This window comes from Leptonotus elevatus, chromosome 11, assembly GCF_054856555.1.
Source record: "Leptonotus elevatus isolate MCC_2025b chromosome 11, RoL_Lele_1.0, whole genome shotgun sequence".
Taxonomy (NCBI): Eukaryota; Metazoa; Chordata; class Actinopteri; order Syngnathiformes; family Syngnathidae; genus Leptonotus; species Leptonotus elevatus.
In genome coordinates this window covers 13,910,606-13,923,844 of record NC_141249.1, presented here as the reverse complement: position 1 = coordinate 13,923,844, position 13,239 = coordinate 13,910,606, and the positions used below count along the sequence as shown (strand labels likewise).

Genomic DNA, 13,239 nt, shown 5'->3' with positions numbered 1-13,239 from the left:
TTCTTGAGTTTCTGCAATATAATTGATAAAATGTCAGCTATTTAATTATTTTTATTTAAAAAATATTTGAACTAGTTGGTAGATGAGGTGAAGTGTATACAATCATCAAAAATTAGAATTTTGAATCTCTTCAAACAAAATACTCATTGGAACAAATATTAGATACATCTGCATAATATAACAATGTTTTTTTTTAATTGTGTTTGTGCTGCTCTTGATCTGGATCCTATTTGATTGAGTACCTAATTTAGTGTCCAGTGAGTCTTTCGTGTCATGTAACATTCCTAGAAATAACCAAAACAATTCTAGGAAATTTCCGATATCAATTCCAGAACATTTTGTTGTCTCCAACAATTGTTTTTTAAACTGCTGTTTGTGGAGTGTGGACTCTTTTTACTTTCGAGATCCCACATTTTTGAATCCGCTCCCATGGGTGGGAAAAGAAAAGGGGGCCACGGATTTTCGAGGAAAAATTTTCAAGTTCACAGAAGAATTCCAGCAAAACAGCTGCAGCAACACGTGGCGTGTGCGCACGGGGAGGAGATTGAGAATGTATTGTACTCGGAGCACTTAATATGGAATACAGTACTGTGTGAACAAAAGTGATGTCACTGAATTCGAGGCCAAATGTATGTGAGGTGTCCATCGGGAGGGCTGGAACCTATCCCGGATAATTTTGGCCGCAGGGATAGACTGCAGCTCTAGAAAATGAATGGATGGATATTAGTGGCAGACGTTGGCCTTCCTCAGTAACGCAACCCCACACTTCCTAACACACAGACTCTGTTGACAAATAATTCACTTGAAATCAAATACTTAATAGTGGAGATGCTTATTTATCAACAAACTCCACACTCTTTTGCTAGCTGTGTTGGTATGTTCAGAGCTAGCTAGCTATACATAGTTGTTAGCGAATAAATCCTTTACCAGGTTGAAACAAAATGGCCAGCTCCAAGCGTTGTCCAATTTATCCTCACAAGTCTACCTTGACAGTTGGCTTCTCTTTCTTATTCAGTCACAGGCTTCACGTAATGTAACTAAAAATGCTGACATCACTAGCCTTCTCGCTAGCTCTGTTGAATGAATCTGAAATGTGATTAGCTAATAGTGGTTTAAAAAAATAATAATAATTGAAAAATCATTTGTGTCTCTTTGGCATTAGCCAACAGTCCGGAATATAAAGGCTCTGGGAAGTTTACAATTATATGACAACAAATACAAACTGAAATCTGATTGGGCCAATGACTGGAAACTGCTGAAAAAGAAAAAAGACAAAAGACAATTTCAATTTCATGTAAGTTTCATGTAAGTTTTGAATGCGGGTCAGACTCAGTGCTTTTAGTAACGGCTTTTGAAGGCCCTCAGTGCATGCTACAGGTGAATACATTTTCAGGTTGGTTTTTCGGCCTCTTAGGCTGTCAGCAAACATTGTTCACTACATGCTGGTATCTTTTCAGCCATGACCTCGTCCACTTTTGTGTTGGCCTCCAATGTCTGTTGTAAGCACACACAGTGTGCAGCTGGCATGTTGGCCTTTCTTATGGGCATTGTGTTCTATGCTGCTTTGGAGAAAGATAAAACTAGAGCAGTATGTCAACATGCCATAAAAATCAATCCCACAGCTGGATATTGACAATTAGCAACAAGGTTCCTAGGATGTTTTCACAAATATTTGATATCATAATTGAAATGATATATTAGTTTCTTTTAACATTGGACTTTGGCTCAACTCGTTTTTTTTTTCTTTCTGCTTTAAGACAGCACAACAACAACAGGCGATGTGAGGAAATAGGGGCCCCAGATGTCCTCAAGGGGCCCCTTGTGTTTAGCCTCGCAGCCTGTGTCCTGGAATGTCAGTCGGCAGTAGGTGACTGCTGACATGCTGCTATCTCCTTAGCATTCCACAACTTTAATTACCCTCATATTGTAAGAGAGAAACTAAATCCCACCGCCGCATAGCATGTTTGTTTTCCAAATGAATGTGGGAGAGAGGTGCTATGAAAAGCAACGGAAGAAAAATCTGGAAGGTGTTTAACCAAAGTTTTCTAATCTCTTCTGGATAGCCATTGTTTACATTGCAATTTGTCTTTATCACATCAAACCACTACTCATGGTGGGTTCCGGAGATTACATTTCTGCATTTGAATGAATTCTGCTTACTTGCAACGTTTATATTTCACACCTACGAAAAATCCTGTAAATCTTTTTCAATCGATATTCTCTAATAGAGACATCTTAGCTTTTAAACAACCACCAGAGAGAAAATAATGTCTTGTTATGTGGTTCAATTTGGAGGCTGATGTTTTGGAATGGGAACTGCACAAAAGGGGAAATAATTAAAAAATGTTGAAGCTTCATATTGGCATCATTAGTTGTAACAAGTATCAAGTCATCTTTTAAAGACCCAGTAAAATGACAAAAAAAACGTCTTAAAAAAAAAGAAGAAAAAAGCTGTTCTGTACATTAAGGCCCAATTGTTGGCATAGCTCGTTAGCTAGGTTAGCTAGCTACCCTAACCCTTATTTTACACCAAAGAAAAATGTCACAACAAGTAAATGTATAGTAAAATAACAATGATTTCATCTCAATTTACTAGCAAATATACTTAGTGTGAAATCTGGGACTGTTAAATTAAACACTATTATTTTGTCGCATAAATAGCAATTGGAAGATGCACAGGGCAATTGGAACTTTTGCGATCTAGTGGAAGAGCATTTCATTGTTCTGGCTGTCACGATACACCACAGGCATGGAGTTAAACAAATATGATAGATTATTTGAAGTACGTGGGCAATTTTGATTGTGATAAAAAAACATTTCCTACATTACACCTGATGATCTCTTATCAACCACTGTGCTTAACATAAAAAGAATGTCGTAAAATAAAAGGAATAGCCTATATTGTAGTACAGCACTAGTGATTGAGAGTACAAACACTCCGTAAAAGACAGATAGTAAATTGTCTTCATTGCAAACGCTTTCACTGAGTGCTCTTAAGGTGTTTAAACAAAGTCTAAATTTGTCATCATGTCGCTGACTAGGCTTTTACTGCACTCCCAATCCAGTGTAATGATTGACTTTACAACGACAGTATGTTTCCATTCTCCGCCCTGAGCTTGACAACCAATGGGGCGGCTCAGGTTCTATTTAAGACGCGGACTCGGTTCAAGGTGGTTCACATGCCTGCGCACTGCGCGCAACACGACGCACGGAACGGGATTATTCCATTTGAAACAAATTGCCAAAACTTCTTGGATATATTAACTCGTCTGCATCTTTCCGACGCGGTTGAAGACACTTTCAGAACAAAGCTGTCAAAGCAATGAAAGCCTGGAGACTTGGCTTTCTTTGCTTAGTGGTGTTAAACGCGGCAGTTCGCTATGTGACGTCTTTGGAGCAAGAACTGACCGATTCTATTTTTGGTGAGTTCCCAAAAGACCCCCCCCCCCCCCCAGTCTACATTTGCGTGTGAAAAGTTGGTGACGTAGTTTGAGCTGCAACTAATGCCATGCTAATTTAGTATGTGACATGTTTAACGTCATTTTAGTGCAAAAAAAAGTGGAGGAACATTAAGGCAGATATGAATTGTGATGCGTTTGGGCTGCTATGACTTGTAAAATGTCTGTCTTAGTTTGCAAACTCATAAATGTGAGGGTCCTGTATACCCACCCCCACTCTGCACACAAATCCCACCCTCCCCCCTGTTGAGTCAGCTGACTCTTCACTCAGAAACTTGCAGAAGCTGCTTCTGGTTTCCATGGAGCTCAGTCTGACAGCATGAAGTCCAGTCTTAAGGGGCCACAAGGGGCGAACCTCTCCAGCCAGAACGATGGCTCAGCCACCCAAAAAAAAACACTTAAATGCTAACCTTTCCTCCCCGCACAGGCAACTTCCTGGATCCCATCAAAGACTTGTTTGAGCAGAAGTATGACACCAATCAAACGGTGGCCAGATTCTCCCTGCGCAGACCCTCCCACCCGGAAGACGACCTGTGCTACATCCTCCCCGGCCAAGTCGACTCTCTGGTGGCCTGCGCCTTCAACAGCACCGCCAAAACCTTCCTCATCATCCACGGGTGGACGGTGAGACACTCCATATGGTTCCACCGGTCGGGACTTGTCTCTCGATTGTAAATTTAGGTTGTCTTTTAAGAAACGGCAAAAAACGTGAGTTAAAATTTGCTTGTACCCACTGTACCACGTACCCCATAGAAACAATATGGAAACAGGAGTTCAGAACATTCAGGGTGAAATTGTATACCCTGCGTTGGCATAAACATGCAATATAAAGCCACTACTGATTTTGAGGCGGAGTCAGAGAGATTAGACAACGCTTTGGTTGAGATCTGCATCAAACAATTATTTTAATAATTAATCCATCCATTATTTTGTCAATTCATTAATGAATTGTATTCAAAAACATTTTTAAAAAATTATCCCTTTATTCCAAAATAAGATTTTTCTTCAAATTGATAGTGCAGAAAACACACAAACAAGAATTCATTCTGATTCAATTACTGGTTCGGTCCATCACTTATAAAAAAAACAAAAAAACAGGCAAAAATGTTGATTATAGTTTTCCAAATTAAAAGCAGATGTTAGCAAATATTTTATTTTGATTGTGGTTTTGGTTTCTCACTCAACATTATAATTAAACAATAACGATTAGCGCCAATTCGTACGTTGTGAAAGCACTTCAAATGCACCGTGTTGGTTGGCCACCAAGCGTGTGACTGTTATTTTGCTCTGCCTTATTTTAATGGCATCCTCTTTGGAGTTTATCGTAAAATTAAACACGCAACTATAAGAATTACACACATTGTATAAATACAAGACAAACTTCGTTTTATAAACATTGCCAGTGCTAATGCTTAAGTCAAAATAAAATCCCATTGACAGTCTAATAGAAAATTTGCATCGAGTTCCAGATTATATTCCCTTTAATGACAAATATTCACACACAAATGCAGGTAATATAAAAAATATTCAAAGGCATACATTCTTCCTAGTATGTATAAAAGGATTTGTATTAATAAAGTTGAATCAAGACTTACTTCTTCTACAATTTTTATATGAATGTAAGCATGTATCTCCATGCATTCAATGCACCACACTGCCCCTAGAGGCCAAGGTGTGCACAGCAAGAATAGCTAATATTTATTTTTATTCATGTTACTGAGTTTTGGTAGTTAAATAATTGTAGTACAGCAACAGTAATAGTTTTGAGCTAAATGAATAATCATGTTTATTCATCTTGATTTATTGATTTCAATATCAATCAAAAATAATCATGATTATAATTTTTTCTCATTTGGTGTTTTTATCTTCAACAGTTGGGTGGCATGTTTGAAAGCTGGGTGGCTAAACTGGTGACGGCGCTGTACGAGCGAGAGCAGATGGCCAACGTCATCGTGGTGGACTGGCTCAGTACAGCTCAGAACCACTATGTGGTCGCAGCCCAGAACACCAAGCCGGTGGGGCAGGAGGTGGCACGCTTCATTGACTGGATTGAGGTCAGTGGGAGCATCCATCCATTTTCTATCACACGCGTTCTCATTAGGGTCGCGGGTGAACTGGAGCATATCTCAGCTGACTTTGAGCTATTATTGAATAACTGAATAAAACAAATATTTGACAATTTTTAATTACGGGCGTTTGACAGGAAAGCACCAACATTCCGCTTGACAACCTGCATCTGATTGGCTACAGCCTCGGTGCTCACGTGGCAGGCATCGCAGGAAGCCATGCGACTAACAAAGTTGGAAGAATAACAGGTAAAAGGCAAAAAACAACATTGTGTCCCCCAAACACATTAAAGTCGCTTATGTCAGCGCTGACACACCCCGTCTCCGTCTGCAGGTTTGGACCCGGCCGGGCCCGACTTTGAGGGCAAGCACGCCCACAGGCGCCTCTCCCCAGATGACGCCGGCTTCGTGGACGTCCTCCACACCTTCACCCGAGGCTCTCTGGGTCTCAGCATCGGCATCCAGCAGCCCGTGGGCCACGTGGACATCTACCCTAACGGAGGCAGGTTCCAGCCGGGTTGCAACCTGAGAGACGCTCTGGAGAAGATCGCCAAATTTGGGGTATTAGGTAAGAAATACTATTTGCAATTATTTTTGAGCGACTAATGTAATTGTGAATTTAATTTTAATACTGTGTTATCTTAGATAAACTTAGATTAGCAAAATACCACGGCATGTACCGACCAGAGTTGGGTAGAATAGCCAAAAATGTTACTCAGGGTAGAGCACTTTTACTAGGGGTGTCAAAATTAGTGCTTTCATTTAGAGTTAATTTAAAGTTCCTTTAATGCCACTAACTTTTTATACCGCGCGATTAAGGAACGCCCCTTATTTGGTAAGCCTGTATTGGGGGAATTCCAGTCGCAAAGCAGCAGACATATCCATGTCAAAATTCAGCTGTTATAAATGTAATAATAATGCATATATTTGTGGAGACTGGGGTCAATTTGTCTTTTACAATTTGAAAAATGTGCAGAATTTCACAAAAAGATTCGATAACTCTGAAAAGAAAAATGCACTGAGCTGTCACCAATGTCTTACAAATGCAATTATGCCATCTCGTGGCAGAAAAATGACCAACAAAAATCAATTTAGCACTTTTTTACAGCACAGTACATCTTTTAATTGTAACAACATTTTTTGAATTATTATGAATTTACTGTATCAATGACTAAAAGATGCAGCCATATTTATATCAGTTTAACATTTTTGCCTACTTTTATGTTAACAACAGAATGAAAACTTAGAAAAGAAATATTTTATTGTACATATTATTGGACATTTAGAACAGATATACAATTTGCGATTAATCGTGAGTTAACTATTGAAGTCTTGCGATTAAAATGTTTTAATCGCCTGACACCCCTACTTTACAATAATATGATTTAGGTTAAAGTAAATAAGTAGTCCTCCAAAGAATTACTTGAGTAAGAGTAAGTACTCAATGAAAATTCTTTGTTTACACTCCTGAAACAGCACATGTTCACATGTTTTTTTTAAATTGGAATTGGAGGTCTTGTAGGCTGAAATGTACACATTTTTAGGCAAACAGAGTAATTTAAGTGTCTGATGTAAAAGTAAATATGTAATTGTAAAAAAGTTTATAATATGAACAAAGCAGCAAAATTTACCCATTTTTATTTATCCTAGGCGGCGGCCATTTTGCCATTTGCTGTCGACTGAAAATGACCTCATAGTTGCTCAGACCTCAGCTAACCACCAATCACGTCACATGACTAAACTCACAACACAGGTGAGCTGTGATCGGTCGTTAGCTGAGCCCTGAGCAACTCTGATGACATTTTCAATCGACAAAATGGCCACCCCCTGTGATGGATGACTTAGATTCGCGTGAGCTCATATAACATATTATTGAACTTGAGTACAAATTTGAGGCATATGGTAACTATTGGAATGGAACCTTAGTGTAAACTGAGTATGCCCTGTAGGTAATTTGACATTGCATTGCTGTGTACGTAAACTAGAGGCAGTCTCAGTGTCCAACAAGGCATCACATGTGTGCTTTTAGTCTAAACAAAAACAGTCCAGCAGCTTGGCTCCGCATTGCTTGTCACTAATCGGGCTTCGTGGCGAACATTGTTACCGCCACTCACACAATGTTCCCATTCACAAGCAGGCTGAACAGTAGCAGAGGGGCCCAAACATGGCTGAAATGAATCTTTGTAGAAATTGGCACTCTCGAATCTTGGCTCGCGACAGTTTGCTCAGTAGATGAGGACAAATGTAACCACTTATCTTTTTCGTTTTAAACGTCCTCCCGCAGCCATCGCCGATGCGGTCAAGTGTGAGCACGAGCGCTCTATCCACCTCTTCATCGACTCCCTGCTGAACGAGCAGGAGGCGGCCAAGGCCTACCGCTGCGGCAGCAACGACAGGTTCGACCGCGGCATGTGCCTCAGCTGCCACAAAAGCCGCTGCAACACGGTGGGCTACGACATCAGCAAGGTCCGCAAAGCGCAGAATGTTCAGATGTACACCAAGACCAGAGCCACCATGCCCTTTAGAGGTGAGTGTGCACCAGAGCTAGGCATTTAGTGCTGTCACCATCGAATATTTTTAGATTTCGATTCATTTTAGTGTTGCATTAAATGTATTAAAAAAAGCATTTCCTGTTTATTAACCAGCGATTGGTGTTTATTTCGTACGTCATATTTTTCATATTGATGTGTTATGTTACTGATTCGGTCATTGTTTTCCTAAGTGAAAAAATATGTTTGCAAAAGTCTTATTTTGTTTAAACACAGAAGATAATCAGTCTTCGTTCATTACGAACTACAGAAATCAGTGCACAATTACTATTTATATGCTGAAATCAGAGGATTTAGACCATTTTAAATAATTTAAAAAATGGCTCCAAACTAGGGCCCGACCTATTAATCTGCCAATTATTGCCCTTCAAACATCTGCCAAAACAATCGGCCAATTGGCCGATTATTTACCCCTTAAAATGTTATAATCAAAGCAAAACGAAGTTTCCGACGCTGTGAAAGTACCCTGAATGCAATGCTTGCGTAGCATTAGCAACTAGCGAGTGTGTAGCGTATGTTATTCTGTTGTCCCTAAGCGTCCTTTAAGTTGTTTAATGACACCCCAGTTGGAGTTAACTGTAAAACTAAACACATGACAAGAGGAATTACATCTACTGTATATTTAAATACAAAAAATGCTTCGTTTTTAAAACATCGCTAGCCTAGCGCAAATGCTAAAAGTGAAGGGAGGATCCACTGATCTGTATATATTACTGGATAGCCAATAGGCCAAGACTTTTGAAGCCGCAAGGCCGCCATATTACTCCTCCCAAGAAACGCTTCTCGGCATACGATCCTATACATTTACAGTATCGTAATTGGAGAACATTTGAGACAGTACTTAGTAGAAACAGCACGATTTATGATGTTTTATATTTGTTAAACATGAACAAGAGGTAAACAATTTAATGCATTATTTATATATTTTTAAATAATTAGCAGATTAATCAATAATCAGTATTTTTTTTTCTGCCAAAAATCGGTATCGCATCGGCCTGAAAAAAAAAAATGCATATCGGTTGGGCCCTACTCCAAACAAGTACTCTATTATTAAAATAATTGTCCATTCATTTGATAATCAATTAATTTTGACAGCTCTACAGGCATTATCTGTATGCTTTAACTCAGCAGCAAAGAGTGTGAAAAGGCATCATCATTAAAGCAGAGCTGCATTACAATGTTACTTGAATCCTTTTTTTTTTTTTATTCATTGCTGATGTTGAGAATGGTCAGCAAGAAATTTTGTCCATATCGCCCACCACTAGTCGACATCCCCATACATCTAATTATGTTAATAGAGGAAGCCGCAACTGGTGTGTAAATGAGCAATGTCCTGCTTTGGCGAGTTCAGTCTGAAAGGCAAAGCTGATCCCAGCTCGACTGTTTCGCCTCTAATGCACCAATTAGCCAGGAATGCAGTGTGAGAGTGGCTCGGGGCTCTTTGGCAAAATACCCAAGTATCCTATGTGGCAATTCCGAGAGGTACTATTCTGCTCATTTTACTGCTCTTTGGGTTTCAACAAGCTATGATTTGATTAGCCCAAATGATCAAAACATTGGACCTGAAAGGCAAGATCATGGACAAAATGGAATGGTTTGCCATGGACGCCATGGCACTGCCTCAAAGGACGTATTAGGCGTCCAATCGGATTGCTCTGATGTCATCTCTCTCTCTCTCTCTCTCTCTCTCTCACAGCCACTAGGGATGCCCCTTAGCTGGCATGGTGCTATTATATACTGACTTACTTCCTGTATTTTCTGTGGTTCTTTCTCCTTGTACAGTTTACCACTACCAGCTGAAGATCCACTTCTCCAGTAAAGTAAACCGCTCGGAAATGGAGCCCTCGCTGACCGTCTCGCTGTTCGGGATCAAAGGGGAGGTTGATAACCTGCAGCTTAAGCTGTAAGTGTGCAATAACATCTAGCTTCCTTCTAAGAGAATTACAGCAGTAAAAAGTTCAACGTGCCGCACAACAACATTAGCAACACGGTACAACATTTTATTGGACGTGTTGGCTTTATGGGTAACATTTATGACTTAACGCCTCACCCAATGTTCTGACAGGAAGGAGAAAATATCCGCAAATAGGACGCATTCCTTCCTGCTGGTGACCGAAAAGAACATCGGCGAGCTCTTGATGTTGAAGTTCAAGTGGGAGGAGTCAAACGGCTGGTCGGCCTCCAGCATGTTGAAGATGGTTTCCTCCTGGTGGTCCGGTGACTCCGACGGCGCCAATATGGAGGTGCACAAAATTCGCATCCGGGCTGGAGAGACGCAGCAAAAGTAAGTCGACGGATATTAATAAAAAAGGCAGTTGCGCTATTCGGGCGATATTGTGGGAAGCGCATTTACTTATCCGAAATGTGTTTTCCAGGGTTGTGTTTTGTGCAAAAGATCCAGAATCTTCCAACTTGACTCGGGAGCTTACCTTTGTCAAATGTAAGGACTCATGGCGAACAGATGCAAAACGTGCTTCCAAAAGGTAAATAAACTTCTTGCAGCTGCTTTATCTGCACAAAATAATCACCGTTTCAAGGTTTTGTCAATAAAAGCAACATCTTTATCTGTAGAATAACCTTGGATGCCCACTGACCTTGCGGAGAAAACAACCGTCACCAGCCTTGTGTCCTTTTCAGCACTTAGTAAATAATGTATTTGATGTCTCGTACTACAAAAAAAAAAAAGCCGTCACTGACTTGTAGATACCCACAGGAGTATGTCCTTTTTTATTGAAAACATTATATATGTTAAATGCTGTCAATTATTTCTTTGTTTATGAGTAATTAATTGGTGTGTCATTGGTGCCTAAACGAGTCGCGTCGGAATGACTCTTGTCATATAGTAATATAATATTTTTTGAGGTACTAATGTCCCATTATGATGGTATTTATAGATATCACTGTCAAACTCAATGGCTGCTTTTACATGGACATAAACTTCGTGCAAATATCCCCCAGGAGTGACCCAGGAGTTGGGAAACTGATTGATCCTCGATTAATTTATTTGTTTAGACATTTTGACGTCATTGAATCTCGTTTTTTGTGAAGTCCATGTAAAAGTAACCATAGACTAATGTTACCTTCCCAAAGAGACAAGTTTTTTTTTTTTTTAATGGTCATAAAGGTGTTTTACGCAATAGTGTATTTATGTACTGTATTAACAAAGCATTCACCACTGTGGCCCCCAGCACTGCACGTGACTGCGGGACTGGATCAGTGTGCCTTAAGCATTTGTTGCTGTGTGTGTTTTTATGGGTGCTTTATTGTTGTTATGGCAACAAACAGACATTACTACTGTATTTCTACTCAGTTCCACCTTTGCGCTGTGAAACGTTACTCGGCTGGTACCTCAACAAATGCCTGTTATTGTTGTGTTTTTTTCTCTCGAATGCGGCACAATAATGCTTGGTCATCAATAATCCATTTGTCCTTTATTTAACAGTGAACAGGAGATTCTATTGTATTATAACAGCCATATATTGCAACGTGTTTGAACGGATAAAGGTGTTTTTTGTTTGCGTTTGGAAACAACACACTACATAATTTCACCGTTTTTTTGCATTGTTACGCTTAAAAAAAGGAATTTCCATTTTTGTGTGCAGATGCTCCTCAGAGATCGGTACTGTAATCATTGTGACTTTATTTTCAACCTCCGATACATGTGCACATATTCCATTTTTGCACTGACTGCAGGGGTGGGCGTTTTTAAACCGCTGATGTAAATAAGAAGTAATTGATTTTTGTAGTCAAAACAAAACAGTTTTTGGTTGTCATTAAAATGTAATCGCTTCTCCTTGTACATAAATGTAAATATGTGGTGTTGTAATGTGTATATTTAATAAACAACATGAGGTCACCTTGTCTTCATTTTTTCTGCTTTTGATAAGTGGAAATAGTTGTTAATTTACTTTGATATAATCTATGATTGTCCTTGCAGCGGTGACACCACTGCAAGTTGTCAAACTGACCCAAGTTCACAATATATGAAGATAAACCAAGTCATTTATTTTGACTTGACTAGTTAAATCCAAAATACTTTATAACTTGTCACCACATTTTTTATCTTCAGGGTGGAAAATAATTAGTCAAAAGACTAATAAATTGGGTTATGAAGTAGAGCAAAAGGAAAAACGGGCTTTAAAGATAATAATGCCAATATATTCATATCAATTATTATTATTATTTTTGTGTGTGTGCATTTTGGTAATTATTAAGACCATTTTGAGAATGTGATAATTTGCACCTGACTGAATAATACTACCGGTAATCTAGCATAATTTAGAAGAAATATGTCCCACCAGGCTGTTACGGGGTGCTCCTGCCACAACAAGAAGCGCTAGACACTAGTTAGCCTGCAAGCTAACAGGCCTCTAGAACTTCACGGGCGGTATCACCTCCTCACTTAGGTATTTACATAACAACACCGAGCTATTCTGTAAATTGTGGCATTCAGGAAAAATGCATGTTTGTGGTGTGGGTCTATAGCTAGCTAGCTAGCTCGCTCGCTAATGAATTGCTCACTGTAGGGTTAGTTAGCTAGCTAGTTAGCTAATTAATTGCTCACTTTTTGGTAGAAATGGGCCTAACAAATGAAGCAACAAAGGTTTAACTTCTTTTTTTGTTGACAGGTGCCGTAAATAGTACAATTTAAAAAGAAAAACAACAACAGGAAAACTAAAAAGGTGACAAACATTTAACACCACAATTCAGTGCGACAGCCTTCACAAATTTTCAGCAATTATCTTCACTTGTATTTAGAAACAATCCGGTATATTTATTTTAACAAACAATTTGGACTGTAGTGTATCAACATGAGGTAAGCCCTTGTGTTGTAATATTTGGACCAAAGTTCATGGCAGTGCTCAAGCGTTGCACCAGTATAACGCCAATGTGATGGAAACCTGGACAGCCATCACAGGGTGCATTAGCACTCTGGTTCAAGGACATGGTGACAGAATGGAGGGAAAGTTCCCTTGGACTTTTCAGGCCCTCTGAATTACCACCTGCATCTGTTGGGTATGCAGGGGCCCTTGCAGTCGCGCTTGGCTGCAGTTGGAAACAACAGCGGCTTTTTCCATAACACATGCTGTAATGTGAGCAGGCAATTCATTGCGTGAAAACACGTCATGTATTGCCATAACATGGACAAGAAAAAGAACATAGGAG

At 39.5% G+C, this 13,239-nt stretch overlaps 1 protein-coding gene across 1 annotated transcript; it reads left to right on the top strand.

The window, feature by feature from the left end:
- The first annotated feature begins 3,165 nt into the window (after positions 1–3,165).
- Positions 3,166–11,929, top strand: lpl2a (lipoprotein lipase 2 a). The gene is made up of 10 exons (XM_086088701.1): positions 3,166–3,422; positions 3,886–4,082; positions 5,333–5,512; positions 5,662–5,773; positions 5,859–6,092; positions 7,809–8,051; positions 9,856–9,976; positions 10,139–10,357; positions 10,449–10,556; positions 10,645–11,929. The coding sequence occupies exons 1-10, from the start codon at positions 3,323–3,325 to the stop codon at positions 10,664–10,666; spliced, it is 1,536 nt and encodes a 511-aa protein (XP_085944827.1). The 5' UTR covers positions 3,166–3,322; the 3' UTR covers positions 10,667–11,929.
- The last annotated feature ends 1,310 nt before the right edge of the window (positions 11,930–13,239 follow it).